A 20737-nucleotide genomic window follows, 5' to 3' on the forward strand; every position below is an offset into this window, starting at 1 on the left:
TATAATGGTCGGTATACCGCCTGTACTATTATTTATATTATGTTATAATGGCCGGAATACCGCCTATATTATTTATTAATATTTTAATTAATTTATTGGTCGGCCGAGCCGCCTTATATTCTATTTATTGTTAACTGGACGGCCGAGCCGCCTTTATTTTATGTTTGTTGTTAACTGGTCGGCTGAGCCGCCTTATATTTTGTTTATTGCTAATTGGTCGGCTGAGCCGCCGTATAATTTATTTATTACTCTGCATTGATCGGCTGAGCCGTCGCATGATTTGTTGTCATAACATAAATATTTTATTGTCATATTTTTTTACTTTTATGAAATTTTATAGATTTGATTGACCGTTTAATACGATATTTTCAGACTAATTTTTGGTGCACTCGATTTAACCCCAACGGTCACAAAGAAATTTTTTCAAAAATTTTCCCTTTCTCCAACGGTTATGAACAGTGTTTTTTACCTATAAATACAACTCATTTTCACTCCATTTCATCATCCAAAACATTTCATCTTCTCTCAAAAATTTCAAATCGCTCTCCTCCGATTTTCCATTTCAAGAAAGATGATTCGCGCACTTTTGTTTTTATGTGCCATTTTTATTTGTGTTTCTATTTATGGTTTATTCGTTGGAGAATTTACTCCGAGTGAATTTAAGATGAATATCGGTTTAATTTTCTTTACATCGCTTCTCCTTGTAATTGCTTGTATGATTAATGTAAACGGTTTTTAAATTATGAAGTTCTAATAAAATTATTATTTTGTGTTTTAGAAATACAATGGCAAACATCGAGAAACTCCAGTTCCCGGCTCTGAAAGTAACCGGCGAAAATTATGTCAGATGGGTCACAAATGTGAAACCTTATCTTGTAATAAAAAAGATAACCGAAGCGATAGAAGTCGGTAACAAATCGCCACCCGAGCATATAGCCGAAGCGATTATCTTCCTGAAGAAGCATTTAGATGAGAATCTAACTCACGACTATGGAGACGTTGAGGACCCAGCCGTACTATGGCAAGCCTTGAAAGATAGGTTCGATAATCAAAAGGAAATCAATCTCCCTCACGCTCTTGAAGAGTGGAAAACCCTGAGGTTTCAGGATTTCCAAAGGGTTAGAGATTACAATTCCACTATCTTGAGGATAGTTGCACAATTAAAATATTGTGGTAACCCTGTCACCGAAGCAGAAATGCTTGACAAGACATATAATACTTTCCACAAAGAACACAACGTCTTATCCCGAATTTACAGAAAATGTGGGTACACCAAATTTTCTGAATTGATGGTAACACTCATGTTGGCTGAAAAGAACGATGAGTTACTAATCAAAAACCATAATTCCCGACCTACGGGAGCCAAGGCATTTCCCGAAGTGAATGCTACGGCGGTAGAATATTCGGGAAGGAGAAACCAGACCAACCGAGGTCGTGGTCGGCGTTTCAACAACAAACGTGGAAAGCCTTACTATCCTAAAAGTATTAGATCTAACAAATGGGTTAGATCTGAACAACCTCCTAAAGGCAAAGAAACCGAAGAGGATACCACAAAGAAAAGTGAGACTGTATGTTACAGATGTGGATGTAAGGGACATTGGTCCCGTACCTGTCGTACTCCCCCACATTTGTGCAAGTTATATCAAGAGTCCATAAAAGGAAAGGCTAAAGAGGTGAACCTCACAGAAAATGTTGAAGGGACTTCATACCTTGAATCCTCCGACTTCGCTAATGAGCTGGACTAGATTACTCCTGAAGAGAATCGAAATGCCTATGATAAGAGTATTGAATAGTTTTCAGTATTACCATGTATAATTATTACATTTCTTGTTTTAAACAAATAATGATGTTTTAACATCACCTTAATGTATAATTATTGTGTTTTTCCTTATATGAATGAATTTTATGTTTCCTTTTATATTTATGACAATTTCAGAAATGGATCAGAATGGTAATGAAGCAAAATCCAAGAAACGGATTCGTGAAATATGCATACCAGATAGTGGAACAACGCACACTATTCTGAGACAAAAGAGATATTTCTCTGATATAAAACCAACAAGAATTGTCGTCAATACAATATCAGGTCCTGCAGACGTGATTGAAGGAACTGGTAAAGCAAACTTTACTTTACCGAATGGAACAAAATTTTCCATAAATAATGCTCTATATTCTCCAAGTTCTAAAAGGAATTTGTTGAGTTTTAAAGACATATATCTTCACGGATATGATACTCAGTCTGCAACTGAGGATGGAAAGAAATACATGTATGTAACTTCTGAGAAATGTGGCAGAAAACACATATTGGAAAAGTTTCCAGAGCTTCCTTCGGGGTTACATCATACTTATATCGATGAGATCGAATCAAATCTTGTAGTAGAACGGAACCCAGAAGAGTTCACGTTATGGCATGATCGCCTTGGCCACCCAGGAACTACAATGATGCGTAAAATCATAGAAAGTTCACATGGTCATCCACTGAAAATCCAGGAGATTTCTCAAGGGAATAAAATGACATGTGTTGCATGTTCTCTAGGAAAATTGATCGTAAGGCCATCGCCAACCAAAATCGATAAAGAATCACCAAAGTTCCTTGAAAGAATTCAAGGCGATATATGTGGACCTATACACCCACCTTGTGGACCATTCCACTATTTTATGGTATTAATTGACGCATCCAGTAGATGGTCACACGTTTGTCTATTATCATCTCGAAATGTGGCATTTGCGAGATTTCTAACTCAGATAATCAAACTGCGAGCACAGTTTCCTGATTATACTATTAAAAGAGTTAGACTAGACAACGCTGGTGAATTCACATCCCAAGCATTCAATGACTATTGTATGGTAATGGGAATTGAAGTTGAACATTCGGTTGCTCATGTTCATACGCAAAATGGTTTGGCTGAATCTTTAATTAAGCGTCTGCAATTGATTGCAAGACCATTGATCATGAGATCAAAACTTCCAACCTCTGTATGGGGACATGCCATTTTGCATGCAGAAGCACTCATTCGGATCAGACCGAGTGCATACCATAAGTATTCCCCACTACAGTTAGCGTTTGGTCGAGAACCAAACATTTCCCACTTTAGAATCTTTGGTTGTGCGGTATATGTGCCTGTAGCACCACCACAACGTACAAAGATGGGACCACAAAGAAGATTGGGAATATATGTTGGTTTTGATTCCCCATCAATTATAAGATACCTAGAACCACAGACTGGTGACGTCTTTACAGCACGTTTTGCTGATTGTCATTTTGACGAAAATGTATTCCCAGTTCTAGGGGGAGAAAACAAAAATGTTGGAAGTGATATAAAATGGAGTGTACCATCATTGTTATATCTTGATCCTCATACTAAAGAGTCAGAACTAGAAGTTCGACGAATTATGCATTTACAGAGTATAGCTAACCAGCTACCTGATGCATTTGTAGATACCAAGACGGTAACTAAATCTCATATACCAGCTGCAAATGCTCCTGCTCGTATCAAAATGCCAAATGAACAAGAAAAGGAGGATGACACACGAGAGCCAAAAACACGCCTGAAGCGTGGTAGACCTGTTGGTTCTAAGGATAAGAATCCTAGGAAACAGAAGAAAGCTGAAATATATGATGCACCCAAAATAGCAGAAAATATTTTGGAAGAAATAAATGATAAGGATTCTGATGAATCAGAGCATCATGAATCAGAGCATCATGAATCGAAAGATAATCATGAGATTTCTATTAATTACATCCATAATAAAAGGATATGGAATAGAAATAAACAAAATGACCTTGATGATGCTTTCTCATATATTGTGTCAAGTGAAATAAATGAAGAAATCGATGATCCAGAACCAAAATCTGTCTATGAATGTCAAAAAAGACATGATTGGGAACAATGGAAAAATGCAATACAAGCTGAACTTGATTCGCTTAATAAACGAAAAGTATTTGGATCTATTGTGCTCACACCTGCAGATGTGAGACCAGTTGGGTACAAATGGGTTTTCGTTCGAAAGCGAAATGAGAAAAATGAGATTACGAGATACAAAGCTCGTCTAGTGGCTCAAGGTTTTTCTCAAAGACCTGGAATCGATTATGAAGAAACGTATTCTCCAGTTATGGATGCCATTACATTTAGATTCTTGATGAGTCTAGCAGCTGATAAAAATCTAGAGATGCGTCTCATGGATGTTGTTACAGCTTATCTATATGGATCATTAGATACTGATATCTACATGAAAGTTCCTGATGGATTTAAAATGCCAGAAGCATTAAGTTCCAAACCTAAAGATGTATGTGCAATAAAATTGCAAAGATCATTATATGGGTTAAAGCAATCTGGACGTATGTGGTATAATCGTCTCAGTGATCATTTAACAAAAGAAGGATATGTGAATGATCCTATATGCCCATGTGTTTTCATCAAGAAAACAATATCCGGATTTGTAATAATCGCGGTATATGTTGATGATCTTAACATCATCGGAACTCAAAAGGAAATACAAAAGGCATCAGACTATCTCAAAGGAGAATTTGAGATGAAAGATCTTGGACAGACACAGTATTGTCTTGGCCTACAAATAGAACATTCACAAAATGGTATATTTGTGCATCAATCCACATACACTAAAAGAGTGTTGAAACGATTTAACATGGATAAATCAACTCCTCTTAGCACCCCGATGGTCGTTAGGTCACTTAATATCGAAAGTGATCCATTTAGACCACCTGAGGAGAAAGAAGAGATACTTGGTCCAGAAGTACCATATCTAAGTGCAATTGGAGCGCTGATGTACCTTGCAAATTGTACACGGCCTGATATATCATTTGCTGTGAATCTTTTGGCAAGATTCAGCTCATCTCCAACCCGAAGACATTGGAATGGGATCAAACATGTTTTTCGTTACCTCCAAGGGACCATTGATTTAGGCTTGTTTTATCCTAAAAGTTCAAAAGGTCAAATGGTTGGTTTTGCAGATGCAGGATATCTTTCAGATCCACACAAAGCCCGATCGCAAACAGGATACGTTTTTACGATCGGAGGCACTGCTATATCTTGGCGTTCTCAGAAACAAACGCTCGTGGCTACTTCTTCAAATCATGCTGAGATCATTGCACTCCATGAAGCAAGTAGAGAATGTGTATGGCTAAGATCAATAAGCCGACACATCTGTTCAAGCAGTGGAATTGACGAAAATATAGAGCCAACTATTTTATATGAAGATAATGCAGCATGTGTTGCTCAAACAAAGGACGGATATATCAAAAGCGATAGAACGAAGCATATTCATCCGAAGTTCTTCTCATACACTCAAGAGCTCGTGAAGAAGAAAGAGATTGAAGTAAGATATGTTCGATCATGCGACAATGCAGCCGACCTCTTCACAAAATCACTCCCTACCTCGGTATTCAGAAAACACATCCATAACATTGGGATGCGCCATCAGAAGGATCTATGACTGTTCATTCGAGGGGGAGCTTACGTAGTTGTACTCTTTTTACCTTACTATGGTTTTTCCCATTGGGTTTTCCTGGAAAGGTTTTTAACGAGGCAACAAAGACGTTAAGCGAGAGCGGATAGTGACACCGGCCCCCAAGGGGGAGTGTTACGAAAGTAAACAAAAGCGGCCACCGTAATGTTTGAAATAATTAAAGATGTGGGTCCCGCTGCACTATTTGCACAGTAAATTTTCTTCTATATATACGAACGTTTGCGTTCGTTTATAATGCACACTAAAAACTCTTCTCTTCCCTTTAATAAGAAACACTCTCTCTCTATATCTGTGTTATCTTCTCCTACGGGTATAAATTTTACTCTTATTTAAATTACTGCGATACTATAAAATCATAGTTCTTTTCGTAACAATGTTAACCAATTTTGAGGATATAAATAAGTACAAAAGTCAAGATCCAAATTTAAGACGCCGTCAACTTCAGCAGTGGTACTGGTATCTGTTTATTTGTGTCAGTAGACTTTCAATAAAGTTAGTTACAAAAGCTGAAAACTTATAACTTGTCCATGATTTGTAAGAAAGCTCGAGACAACTAATTTGGTAACTCTTAATTTAACTAAAAAGAAAATAAAAGTTGGTTGGTTATCAATTTTAGTTTTTCATATTTACCACTTTTTGTGTTTGCTAAATTTTGGATTTAATGTATTTTTCTATGAATACTACTACTAGCTAGCATTTAATTAGTATCTAACTATGAAATTAGTTTAACAAATTTTTATTGATACAAATTTAAAACTTAATATTCAACTTTTTTTAATTAGTTAAAAATTCATGGTTCCAAGATTTGGTCAATGGTGTTTCATGGTTCCAAAAAAATGTTTCATGGTTCCAAACATGACGCATAGTCATTGACTTTTACCGTTTTTTGGAATTTTGACCAGCGTATTTCGTCGTCCATCCATCGTTCTTATTTCCAAACATGACTACGAGTCATGGAATATATTTATATCGGTAAAAAAATCTATTCATGATTTTTTTTAAAAAATAACATTAATTAGAAGAAAAAATTATAAATTATTGAAAATATTATAATTCATCCTAATCTTATCTTATAAATATTAGACCATAAACTCTAATTATTACACGAAAATTTAATAATATATATTTTTTTTAAAAATCAATTAATATTTTTAAAGACTTTTTACTTTTGTGTCTATTTTAAAATGAAAATGTGTTTATTGCTATTTAATTATATATCTAGATATATAGTCTATTAATTTAATTTTGAACATGTAATGATCTCCGTTTTTTTTTTGTCGGTGTCAGCAATAGTCCCGAGAGTTTGTGGTGTTCGGTTTATTGATCGTTTGTTATTGTGTCCTACTTTATATTTTGGTATAATGTAGGTTTTAAAATGTACTAATAATCACCATTGTAAATTTTTCAAAAATCTAAACTTATATAAATTTATTTTATTAAAAGATACATAAAAGAAAATTTTGCAAGTTACTGATTTAGTTTATTTTTGCTGCCACTAAAGATTTAATGGAATTTGAAAATATAGAATTTTTTCGTATACAAGATGATACGGTCGAGAAAAAACACACATCAGGATGATTGTGATGGTATAAAAATAAAACATTCATCTTTTAAACTGTTGTAATTATAGGCTTTTATTCCATTATGTTATACATTTTAATTTGGTCAATTTATTTACCAGTTACAAACAATAAACTTATACTGATCATGTTTATTGATTTATTAAAACTCGACTACCCTCGACATTTCGATACAACATGGAATGCGTATGCCTTTTGGTCCTATCTTTCGATCATGCTAAAAAAAAAGTTCACAAAAGAAACAAGAACGATAAATTGAGAAGAAAGTCGGTAGCCCAGTTGAAGCCTTTCAACAGTTGAGATATTGCTGATGGCCTAGTGGTTTCAACGAGATTCTCACACACAACCGCCAGAGATCGCTAGTTTGATTCTCTGTCAACGGAGTGCACTACAAGAAAACACATGCTTAACGAGGAAAAACAATCCTCGTAAATTTACGTCGATTTTACGAGAAACTTACGTGGAAAACTAATGTCATCGTTATTTCCTCGTAAAGTAACGACAAAAGCGTTTCGTCGTAAAGTCGATGTAATTTGACGTGTCTTTTACGAGGAAATACTATTTCCTCGTAAATACGACGTAAACTTCGTGTGTTATTTACGAGGAAATAATTTACGTGTATTTAGCGAGAAAATTTTGAATCCACCAACTTTGTAGGTGTTACACATTTTTTTTTGCCACCTAATTAATTTTCGTCGTAAATTCATAGGAAAATTACAACTACCAGATTCGAAATTTCCTATAAATATGGATGTTTGAACATCATTTTAAACATACCAACAACAAAAAACGTGAAAGAAAAAAAATGGCTGGGTCCGGGACTATTTACGAGTTGCGGAAGTGGATGTATATGCATAGAGATGCTAACGGAAGAGTGACGAAAGAATACCTTGCGGGCATAGAGACATTTATGCATCAAGCAGATTCAACACCGGTCGCCCAAGAAAGTGGTTAGATGTTCTGTCCTTGTCGGAAATGCAACAATTCAAAACTGGCAAACCGTGAAAATGTTTGGAAGCATTTAATAAATAGAGGTTTCACGCCAAATTATTATATCTGGTTTCAACATTGAGAAGATTTTAATTATGATCATAATGAAGCTAGTAGTAGTAATAGCAATTTTCAGGAAAAAGAACCGGTTGATCATCATTTGCATAATGAACATAGTTACCATCAAGAGGAGATGGTAGATTATGATAGGGTTCATGATATGGTAGCTGATGCATTCGTAGCTCATGATGAAGATGAAGAACCTAATATAGATGCAAAAAAGTTTTACGAAATGTTAAATGCGGCGAATCAACCACTGCAGTGGTTGTAGAGAAGGTCTCTCTAAATTGTCGTTAACTGCTAGAATGATGAATATTAAAACTGATCACAATCTACCTGAAAGTTGCATGAACGAATGGGCAGACTTGTTTAAAGAGTATTTGCCGGAAGACAATGTGTCTGCTGATTCTTATTATGAGATTCAGAAACTGGTTTATAGTATTGGGTTGCCTTCGGAGATGATAGATGTTTGCATCGACAACTGCATGATCTATTGAGGAGATGATGAGAAGCTAGAAGAATGTCAATTCTGCAAGAAGCCACGATTCAAGCCGCAAGGACGGGGATGTAATAGGGTACCGTACCAAAGGATGTGGTACCTACCAATTACAGACAGATTGAAAAGATTGTATCAATCAGAGCAGACTGCTGGAAAGATGAGATGGCATGCCGAGCATACTCAGACGGATGGTGAGATCACTCATCCATCAGATGCAAGAGCCTGGAAACATTTCAACAAAGTACATCCGGATTTCGCTAGCAATAGCCAGAATGTGTATCTCGGACTATGCACAGATGGATTTAGTCCGTTCGGAATGTCATGGAGACAATATTAATTGTGGCCAGTCTTTCTCACACCATACAACCTACCACCGGAGATGTGCATGCAATGGGAGTTGCTATTCTTGACCATATTAATACCTGGTCCGAACCATCCAAAAAGGTCCCTGGATGTTTTCCTACAACCACTGATAAAAGAGTTGAAGGATTTGTGGTCAACAGGGGTGAGGACGTATGACTGTTCAACGAAGACGAATTTTACGATGCGAGCGATGCTTTTGTGGACTATAAGTGATTTTCCTGCCTATGGGATGTTGTCTGGATGGACTACACATGGGAGATTAGCTTGTCCATATTGTAATGGAATGACAGATGCGTTTCAACTGAAGAATGGTAGGAAGACAAGTTGGTTTGATTGTCACCGTCGATTTCTTCCCATTGGCCATCCTTACCGAAGAAACAAGAATTTGTTTAGGCACAAAAGGGTTGTGAGAGACACTCCTCCTCCATATCTAACTGGAGAACAAATTGAAGCGCAAATCGACTACTACGGAGCTAACGAAACAGTTCCTTGGGGTGGTAATTGGCATGTCCCTCGTAATATGCCTGATTTTTACGGTGTTCATCACAACTGGCACAAGAAGAGTATATTTTGGGAGTTGCCATATTGGAAGGATCTTCCTCGCGCTACAACCTCGATGTGATGCATATAGAGAAGAATTTCTTTGAGAACATCATGAATACAATATTGAATGTCCTAGGGAAGACAAAAGACAACATAAAATCGAGGTTGGACTTGCCGGATATTTGCTCAAGAAGCGAGTTACATATTAAAAGCAATGGACAATTTTCCGTTCCGATATTCAGATTATCTTCAGAAAAAAAGTCAGTGTTGTTCAACTGGGTGGCATCAGAAGTGAAGTTCCCCGATGGGTATGTTTTGAATCTCTCTAGATGTGTTGAAAATGGTCAAAAGTTCTCCGGGATAAAGAGTCATGATTGTCATGTCTTTATGCAACGACTACTGTCCTTTGCATTTGCGGAGCTACTTCCAACAAACGTACATGAAGCACTTGCAGGTACGTAGTGTATTATATCACAATAATTTTATAACGGTCTAATTTGCAAAATAATATATGACTAACAATGTGTTTAATTTTTTTTGGAATATAAAAGGCATTGGAGCATTTTTCAGGGATCTAAGCACACACACTCTTAAAGAAGAAGTTGTGGAACAGCTTCAGGAGAACATTCTCATCTTATTGTGCAACTTGGAGAAGATATTTCCTCCCGGATTTTTTGACATCATGGAGCATCTAGCTGTCCACCTCCCATATAAGGCATTGCTTCGTGGACCTGTACATTACGGATGGATGTATCAGTATGAGCGAGTCATGAAATATTTGAAGGGAAAAGCAAAAAAACTCGCCAAAGTTGAAGGTTCTATAATTGCTGGAAGTTTGAAGGAAGAAGTTTCTCACTTCACATCGTACTACTTTGCGTCAAAAGTACGTACCCAGAGAAGAGCTCCAAGAAGATATGATGATGGTGGTGTTGCGCCAACATATGTAGTTGCTGGTGTTCCAGACATCTTTAGCCAGATTGGGCGACTCGGTGGGAAGTCTAAAGAGGTTTGGTGGTCGAGTGAACAAGACGCTCATAGTGCACACACCTATATTCTACTCAATTGCGAGGATCCATTGATGCGTTATTTTGGAAGGTAACATATATGGACACTTCGAAACACATATAAGTATAATTAATTATATAATTGCGAGAGATTCATTCCTATAAAATGTGATTTTACAGCCTATTATCCACAAGTGACGTAGACAAAAGGAAAGATCAACACTTCATTAAGTGGTTGCGGAATCAGGTATTAACTCAAACTCTTTTTTCATACATGATCTGTATTTCATTAACATTCTCTTTATTTTTGCAGGTTGATTATGACGACGATGCAGATTATCCTAAGTGGTTACACGAAGTAATTCAATCTCCACTTGTAAAGGTCACCACATCACAAATGTATTTCACACGAGGCTATACTTTTCACACATATGAGTATGGTAGACAGCGGGCGACCAGTAACTATGAAATATGTGTGAAAGGGGAAACATATTTCTACGGGATCTTGACGGAGATTATTGAAGTCGAATTTCCAGGGATACTGAAGCTGAAATGCGTCCTCTTCAAATGTGAATGGTTCGACCCCGTCGTCAACAGAGGTGTTCGGTCTAACAAATTTGGTGTAGTTGATGTCAACGGTGGATGATGGTACAACAAATTCGAGCCTTTCATCTTAGCTTCACAAGCAGACCAAGTTAGCTTCCTTCCATACCCTCGGATGAGAGATTCAGGTATAAATTGGTTAGCAGTGATCAAAGTTACACCTCGAGGACGAATCATCGGTGGAGAAGAACCACCATTGCAAGAAGAACAGATAAATGAAGTCGAGGAACCTGAACAAGAAATTGATGACATCCTTCTCATTGATCCGCATAATCACGAGTACGAAGATCTTACAGATGATGCCACAGACGAAGCTGTTGAAGACGAGTTTAATGAAAATGATGATGTTTCTAGTGATGACGAGAATGTCGATGTATCCGATTGATGTATTTGATTTTGTGTAGTGTGTTTTGTGAATAAGATGTGGGAGTTTGTTTTATGAATAAGGTAATGTGGGGTTTGTTTTATGAATAAGGTAATGTGGGAGTTTGTTTTATGAATAAGCAAATGTGGAAATTGTGGTTTGGAATGGAAATAAAGATGGGGTTTGGAATATATGAAGTAGAAAATAAGGAATATGGGGTTTGGGGTTTCGGATTTTAGGGATTTAAACATAACACTCGTTAATTCCACGTAAGTAAAAATCGTCGTAAAGGACTCGTAAGTCAACGAGGAAATAACGACGAAATATAAAAATAAGGCTCGTTAATTCCACGTAGGATGAAATCGTCGTAAACACCACGTAGGATGAAATCGTCGTAAACACCACGTAGGATGAAATCGTCGTAAACACCACGTATGCGAAAGCGTTGTAAACACCACGTAAGAGGAATCGTCGTAAACACCACGTAGGACGAAATCGTCGTAAATACCTCGTAGTGTAAAAACTAGAAAAAAAAAAGAAAAAGGAGAAAGATACCAGATTCACATGTGGCAAGACTTCCAACAATTATAATACGTAAGTCTCGCCCACATGAATTCTAATATCTTCTTCTTTTCTTTTTTTTTTTCAAATATTTATAATTTGAATAGTATTTTGCTGAGGAGTGTGATTTGAGATAGGGTGTGATTTGGGAGTTTGTGTGTGGTTTGAGAATGAGAGTTGTGGGTATATTTATAGGAAAGCGCGGCTCGTCAATTCCACGTAAGCAAAATCGTCGTTAATACCTCGTATATAAAAACACGGGCCTTTGTAATTCTTCGCTATTTCCTCGTACAATAAAACACTGGCCTTTGTAACTGCTCGCTATTTCGTGGTAACCTTACGAGGAATTTGTGACGATATGTGATCTTATATATACCCCCGAGCGCTCACTCTTTCTTTCCTCTCTACTTCCTCTCCACTTCCTCTCCATTTCGTAGCAATGGTAAGCCTCTCTAATTCCTCTCTAATTTGGTTAGTTTAGGATAGATTAGGTGGTTAGTATAGGGAATTTAGATAGGTTTACGGATTTTATGTTATTTAGTGTTGATTAAGTGGATAATGTTTGGAAATATACTGTTGATGTTAATTTTAAAAATTAAATTTTTTTCCCAGGGTCAAAAAGGAAGACTTACTGCCCATTACAGAGAGATGTTCGGTGAGCCGGGTAGTCGTTTAGACCTCTCTTCTTCAGCTCCCGGTTCTTCGGGTCAGGAGACTGTCCCCGAGACTCAGTACACTTAGAGAGTCTCTGGGTCTACTTCTTCTAGTGCACCATCGGCTCCTCATGTGACTTCCCCGATGGCTCATCCGATGAGGCCTCCTCCTGTGCCTCCTCCGATGGCACCTCCGATGGCCGCTGATATTCATCCCGATTTGATGGTGCCTCCGAGTGCTCCTTACTCGCAGTACACTGTAGAGGACATTCTCCGTCTGCCAGGCAGAGAAGGTTTACCAGTCATCGACCCCGACCGACCGGACGGAACTTTGTGGTATGTTGCATTAATTTTTTTTTAATTCGTTTAAAATTCTTTTATAACATTAAAAAATAATTTTTATTTTAAATTTTTTATTTTCCAGGTGGGGGTCGACGTATGTCTTGCATCGTACGTAACCGACACGATCAAAGGTTACTTCTCCATGGCACATCCGAACTGGAGTAAGACGCCTCACTACGTCAGAAAGACGTGGTTCAAAATTTACGCTGTAAGTTTCTATTAATTAATTATATATACTTTAATTTTTTCATGATTTATCTCTATATATTTTCTAAAAAACTAATTGTTAATTTATTTTTTCCAACAGCAAAAATATAATTGGGCCTTGGGGATCACTGAGAGGGTGAGGATGAAGTTTAACGCGAAGGCGAAAGTTTGCTTGTTGGACACGGTCTCCAACTGGAAGGGTGACTGGATCGTGAAGGGGTATGAGCGTGGCAAACCCGCTGAGCTCACCACGGATGTGTGGGATGGCCTCATCCGTTATTGGCGTCTTCCTGATTCCATTAGAATCGCCCAGTCTTGCTCTAACTCCCGTAACACGGTCGATGAGCACGGAAACGGGCCGATGCTTCACACTACGGGCCAAAAACCCCACGCCGGTGTCCGTTTGGAAATGGTAATTAAATATTTTATTAAATAAATTTTTTAATATATATATTTTTATTCTAACTTTCTTAAATGTTTTTTAGACCAAAGAAACGGGACATCTCCCGTCTCTTATGGAACTTTACGAGAGGACCCACAAGAACAAGGCGAGCGTATTTGTAGATGGCAAGTCCGAGCAAATCTACAACGACGTGGTTGCTCGGGTTGAAGACCGCCAGACCCAGCTGACCCAGCAGTCTACCAACGGATTATCCGTCGCCTTATCCACACTTGAAGTGGATAAGATTTACTAGGAGGTAAATTTTCTAAAATTTTAATTTTTTATTATTCATTTAATTTAACTTTAAATTTTTACTAACAATATTTATTTTTTGTTTTTAAGGTTGTCTCAAAAAAAAAGGACGGACGTTGGGGATTGGTTCCGTCAACGATGTTCCGAGAGCGACATCGTCTTATGGTCAGCGACGGGATGATGAAGTCACTGAGCTGCGTAACGAGTTGACCGCGACAAAATCTGCGTTCACAGCTCGTGTGGGTGGACTCGATCGCTTCTTGGACTTTATAGCGGCCACAAATCCGGAATGGGAGACCATGTTGAGGAACATGCGACGACAAAATCCCATTCCAGGCGAGGGACCATCCGACGACACACATGCCGAGGAGGAAGTAGACAGGAGGAGTGATGAATTCCTCCGGGCGATGCACGACTCTTAGTTCTTTTTTTTTTTCCGTGGTTGTATTATAAATTCAAAACTTATTTATATATAAAATATTTGCGTATTTATTTATTTTTAAAATTTTAATTTTATTAATAAATTAAATAATTTTAAATATTTTTTAATTATATTTTTAAATTTGGTAAATAATAAAAAGAAGTAGATTCTTAGCTAATCTACAATTTATTTATGTTGAACATTTACGAGGAAATCACGAGAAATGTTAAACGAGTATTTTACGAGGAAATACTTTCAAGGTATTTACGTGAAAATTACGAGGAAAACATTTCAAGGTAATTACGTGAATTTTACGAGGAAATACTTTCGAGATATGTACGTGTCGTTTACGAGGAAATGCTTTCGTGGTATTTACGAGGAACGGTAGCGACATTCTTACGTCGACTGTCTACGTGGTCTTTACGACGATTTGTTTTCTTCATTTTTACGACGAAATATTTTTCTCGCTAATATACGACGACTTTGTCGGGCCCGATCTTTAAGAGCATATCATCAAGAGGCCAAAATTATCGGGTTCTGTCTCTCGACTTAAATATGGTCCTGCCATTTGCGGAAAGCAGCTGTGCGGTTTGGTTGAAGCCTCTGTTTACCAGCTTTTGTTTGTTGCGTTTGTCCCTGTTTAGAGTAGATCGAGTTGATGTTTAGTTTTTTTTATTTTTTTCCTCTCCTTCTTGTTGTCATTGTAATTCTGTTAAAAATCTGAAAATTGGTAGTAATATCTTTACATTTTTACTAAAAAAGTCTTTCAACAGTTAACAACATATGTTAAGTACTATCCACTATGTTTTATTTTGACTAATGTTTTAAGATTTTTTATTTATTTAAATATAAATGTTGATTTTTATGTAAATGCTATTTCGTGTTTTAACTATGTATATTCTCTTATTCCTTTCATATCATATTAAGGTGTTGTTGTAGAGAAAAAAAGTTGTTACAAAATAAATGTCGTTTTGTGTCGTTTTAGAATTTTAATGAAAATTTTTATGAACTGTATATGCTATATAACTCTTTATACTAGGGGCATTGCCTCCGCGCAAGCGCAGAGTTGTGGACAGAGTTCTTTGTTGGGGTCAAAAACGGTTACGAAGGAGTTAACATTCAAAATGTCCGAAGAAGAAAACGAGAACTTTTTTTGACGAATACTTTTTCGAAATAGATTCTTTCTTACGAAAAGCTTTGCGGAGGAAACACGAGACATCGGACAAGGGCTCGAAAAAGGTCGCTAGGCAACGACCAAACGCGTGTTCCGCTCGGTCGCTACGTAGCGACCGAGCGTCCGTTCCGCTCGGTCCCTACGTAGGGACCAAGCTCGAGCCAAGCTCGGTCGCGACGTAGCGACCGAGCTCGAGCCAAGCTCGGTCGCTACGTAGAGACCGAGCGTCCGTTCCGTTTGGTCGCTACGTAGCGACCGTGCTTACGTAGCGACCGAGTTCGAGCCAAGCTCGGTCGCTACGTAGCGACCGAGCGTCCGTTCCGCTCGGTCGCTACGTAGCGACCGAGCTTACGTAGCGACCGAGCTTACGTAGCGACCGAGCTAGAGCCAAGCTCGAGCCAAGCTCGGTCGCTACGTTGCGACCGAGCTTGTGGAAACCGAAATTCACACTGTCGATTTCCGTAAAATAAGGAAACTTAGGAAAACCCTAATTTTCCAGAGGACCCGGATCTCTGCGAGAGTCAACGACAAGTAACCAAATAAATGCGGAAAATATGAGAAAACATGATAAAACGAATTTACAAAGAAAGTAGATCTTATTTCGAATTCGCGTAAGAGCGTAGCGATCATTACAAGAGAATACAAAGGCTTTCGCCGCAGGGGCCGTCAGCGAGTTACCTAGTTCTAGCAACATAAAACCCTAATCCTAGTTGAGTCGCAGCTCGATAATAAAAGACGAAAAAGATATCTAAAAGGCTTTGATTGATTTCGGACTGAACCTTATGAAAGGCTGCCTACGCACCCTTTCGAGGATCAAGCCGAACGTAGTTCAATTGGTAGAGCTGGAGAAGAGATCGAACTGCCTAAGCGAGTTCGTCTAGTGATTGAGTGCCAGTCATAGAAACCGAACTTGTCGAGAAATAAGCCTAAGTTTCTAAGTGCATAGAGTTCTGAGTCTAAAAGAGTTCTCCCCCATGCCTCTCGCCTAGGACTCCTTATACACTCGCTCCTAGGTCAGTTTACGCTTTTTCCTCTTTTGCCCTTAAGCCGTCATAACTTAAAAATGGAGATATTCCGTTTTTCCTGATCTTTCTAATTATCTTCGAATACTTCATATTTATCCGCGGAAACTTGACATTTATCTTTCCTTGCGAACCAAGCATAAACCGTCCAATGGTTTATGGGCTTTTGGTTAAGAAATCGTAAGTGGGTTTCGAGCCACGTCCTAGGTCTCTTTGGGCGGTTGTTTGACTCGAAACGTTTATTACGGCATCTTTCGATAAAAACGAACTTTCCGCGGTTTTTACTGTAAAGTTCGATTGATGACTTCAAATGACGAGAAACATGAAATGTGTTGGCTACCGTCTTCGAGAGATAGCATTAAAGAGTAGACGAGAATGCATGGATTCGTGTCGTATCGATTTTTAAGAAAGCACGGTCGCTACGTAGCGACCGAGTCGTGTGCGTGCTCGGTCGCTACGTAGCGACCGGGCTTCGGGGAGAGCTCGGTCGCTACGTAGGAACCGAGCCATGTACGTGCTCGGTCGCTACATAGCAACCGAGCTTTGGTGAGAGCTCGGTCGCTACGTAGCGACCGAGCCGTGTACGTTCTCGGTCGCTACGTAGCGACCGAGCTTCGAGGAGAGCTCGGTCGCTACGTAGCGACCGAGTTTGCTGAGAGCTCGGTCGCTACGTAGCGATCGAGCCATGTACGTACTCGGTCGCTACGTAGTGACCGAGCTTCGGGGAGAGCTCGGTCGCTACGTAGTGACCGAGCTTCGGAGAGAGCTCGGTCGCAACATAGCGACCGAGCCGTGTACGTGCTCGGTAGCTATGTAGCGACCGAGCTTCGGTGAGAGCTCGGTCGCTACGTAGCAACCGAGCACACTACGTAGCGACCGAGCACGCTACGTAGCGACCGAGCACGCGACGTAGCGACCGAGCACATGACGTAGCAACCGAGCACGCGACGTAGCGTCCGAGCACGCGACGTAGCGACCGAGCACGCGACGTAGCGACCGAGCACGCAACGTAGCGACCGAGCACGCTACGTAGCGACCGAGGACGCTACGTAGCGACCGAGCACGCTACGTAGCGACCGAGCACGCTACGTAGCGACCGAGCACGCTACGTAGCGACCGAGCACGCTACGTAGCGACCGAGCACGCTACGTAGCGACCGAGCACGCTACGTAGCGACCGAGCACGCTACGTAGCGACCGAGCACGCTACGTAGGGACCGAGCACGCTACGTAGGGACCGAGCACGCTACGTAGCGACCGAGCACGCTACGTAGCGACCGAGAACGCTACGTAGCGACCGAGCAAGCTACGTAGCGACCGAGCACGCTACGTAGCGACCGATCACGCTACGTAGTGACCGATCACGCTACGTAGCGACCGAGCACGCTACGTAGCGACCGAGCACCCCAGGTAGCGACCGAGCACGCTACGTAGCGACCGAGCACGCTACGTAGCGACCAGCTTTTGCGCTGGTTGCTATGCGGCAACCTTGTTCGCGTCTTTCTCCGATTTTTCGTGAATGTGTTTTCTCCGCAAGATTCTTCGTAAAAATAGATCTTTTTGTAAGATTTATTTTTCGAAAAAACGTTCATGCCGTATTTTACGGACTTTCAGACATTGATTCCGTCGTGACAGATTTTGACCCCAACAGTTATCCCCCCAGCTCGTTTGAACCATGAGCTTCTAGCGTGAGGTTTTAGCGAGTGGCTTGGCAAGTTAGGTGAGTTAGGCGGAATTAATGGTCGAAAAGGTCTGTGGTAAGTGGTCTTCTCGCTCTTCTAAAAGTAGAACGCAATAAGATTGGGGCTGCGCCTTATGACGGCTGCCTACGTACCCTTGTTGAAGGGATCAAGCCTTTCATAGTTCGTCTTGGAGTTAAGGTTTGTATGACTAGTTTTCCAGCGAGACCTTTACGGTCTGGTTTTTATGTAGAGGTTATCAGGCGTGTTGCTGCCGGTGGCATTTTATATGGGTGTAGAAGGAAGACTACGAGTTGTCATCTCGTAATCTAACTCTGTGTGAACTGCTATATCTGTGATCTGTTTCGAGAGTTTTCCGCAGTGTGTAAACTTGAGGGATTTCTGAAGACGCTCGAATATTGGCAAAGAGACAAATTTTGGGATTTCGTATCAAGGTTTTTGATACTATGCGTAGAGATGTTAGAGACCAGTGTTCTGAGTTTAGGGCAAGACCTAGGTTTACTCCTGGTTTTAGAGGGTGCGATGACTAATTCGACTTACGTATCCCATTTCAGTTTCATCCTAATTCCATACCGATTTAAAGTCTGCGATAGGTTCTCGGCTTATACGACTTGTATGGTTGGAACCGAGCATCTCTCCATCGACAATTTTTAAGCCTCCTGGAAGTGCTGACCAAAACTTTTGGGTTTCTTTTATAGCGCTATTATCCTTGTGTCGGATGTACGAGAGTCATTTCTACGAGATGGCTAAGTCTGTTTAGGACGTTAAGAGTTTGTTGTGATCAGCAACAAACTTAATGGTTAAAATTACCGTTTCGAGTCTTCGCGAAGGATATGTTTTGAGAAGATGTTAGTGCGTATGACTGTCTGGTCTTCCAAGAAAGTGTTTTTATCGAGGAAGGAAATTTCGTCGAAGAACGAATCTTCAGGCGTCTGCGACGTCTCGCGATGCTGAAGATTTGTTATTCTTTCGTATGCCGCGTTTCGTGCTTGAAATGTTCGCGGGCTTGAAGATGTTTCGAGATGTTGCAACGGATTAGTCTTAGCCCTGCGTTTGGGAAACATTCTGGTTTGACTGCGGATGTTGGCAGCCAGAATTGTTGTTCTTGTTTGGATTTGATTTGCGATCGAGGAGTTAGGACCAAGGGGTCGCGTAGATTTGTCCCCAGAAAGAGGCATCCTCCTATACCGTGCTTTGTGTGGTGTTGGCCTTCCGAGATTTCTTTCGTGTCTATTTGAGGATGTTCTGTATAGCTACAGGAACTCGGTTACGAGTTTTGCTTACATGCCGCATTTTACGAGTAATACACAGCAGGCTTAAAGTGATTCGTAGTATATAGAACTTGGTCGATTTTTGACAAGTGGAACATTTCCGTTAACTGTTTGGTTGTTAGGACTGAGTTTCGTTATGACGAATTTACCGTATGATTACCGTTTTTGGGTGGTACGATAATTGTTTGTGGGCTCGAAGATGTTGCGCGGTGTTGCAAAGGTTTTGTCTTAACCCTGCTTTGCAGGTACACTTCGATTTGTTTGCGGACATTCGCAGCCAAAACTTATGTTCTTGTTTGGATGTCAAGTAGTTTGATTCATGCTAGAGCAGTTCGGAAATAGAGTGAATTGTGAGAATGTAAAACTTAGTCGATTTTCGACATGTTTACATTGTCCGTCGAATGTTTTGGCTTAGCGTGAAGGTTGTATTCAGCCGCATATCGAAGGACGTAGTTGATCAATAATTAGGCCATGACACTTTCGTTCTATCAATAAGGTCGAGTTGGTTCGGATTGCCCATAGAGGGGATGCCGTAACCTAGCTCGTCATCGAAGTGAAGCGTGATAGGACAAGGGCCAAGTAGCGTTTGTCGAGATTGATATGCCAAGTATGTCCATGGTCGTAGGAAACGTTTTTCCGTTTTTAGGTTTGATTTATACGATGAAAGTTTCGTATAATCTTTCCTTTGTTCGTATGGAAGTTGTTTCTTTTTTTATCCGAGGGAGACAAAGCCTAAGAAGCTCGATGCAAAGCTCGTGCGGAGTCAGTCGCGGGGTGGTTTCATCCCTTCGAAGGGATGATCGTCAATCCGGGTCGATTAAAGACCGCGACTAATTGATGATGACTTGGAATATGTTGGTTTTACGAAAATTACTAGGAGCGAGTCGGTTTTAAGACGACGTTCGTGTCTCTAGTTTCTTCTTTCTTTAGGAAGTGAGACGAGTGTGCTTGAATGCGTGGCGATCGTTTCTCGGTTGTACGAGAGATTGGACCGGTTTGCGAGTTTTGCCTGAACAGTTAGAGAACAATAGATCGAGATAGAAAAATTGCCTATGACTTAGCTTGCTAGACTATCCACCTAAATTGTAAGTTCCCTAGGGTTTTCGGCAGTTTCCAAGACGTTTTCATTTCTTTCCTACGAGAAATTAGAAGTCTAATAAAATTTTCAAATCAGACATACCTTAGTCTCATCGATGATTT

The 20737-nt window shown here is 39.8% G+C and overlaps 1 protein-coding gene across 1 annotated transcript; it reads left to right on the plus strand.

The window, feature by feature from the left end:
* The first annotated feature begins 785 nt into the window (after positions 1-785).
* On the plus strand, positions 786-1745 carry LOC125589867. Its single transcript, XM_048762477.1, has one exon. The coding sequence runs from the start codon at positions 786-788 to the stop codon at positions 1743-1745; it is 960 nt and encodes a 319-aa protein (XP_048618434.1).
* The last annotated feature ends 18992 nt before the right edge of the window (positions 1746-20737 follow it).

This window comes from Brassica napus, chromosome C7, assembly GCF_020379485.1.
Source record: "Brassica napus cultivar Da-Ae chromosome C7, Da-Ae, whole genome shotgun sequence".
Classification (NCBI taxonomy): domain Eukaryota; kingdom Viridiplantae; phylum Streptophyta; class Magnoliopsida; order Brassicales; family Brassicaceae; genus Brassica; species Brassica napus.

What these genes read in the sequence shown, in the direction of transcription:
- LOC125589867 (XM_048762477.1), top strand. Translation starts at nt 786, where the DNA reads ATGGCAAACATCGAGAAACTCCAGTTCCCGGCTCTGAAAGTAACCGGC.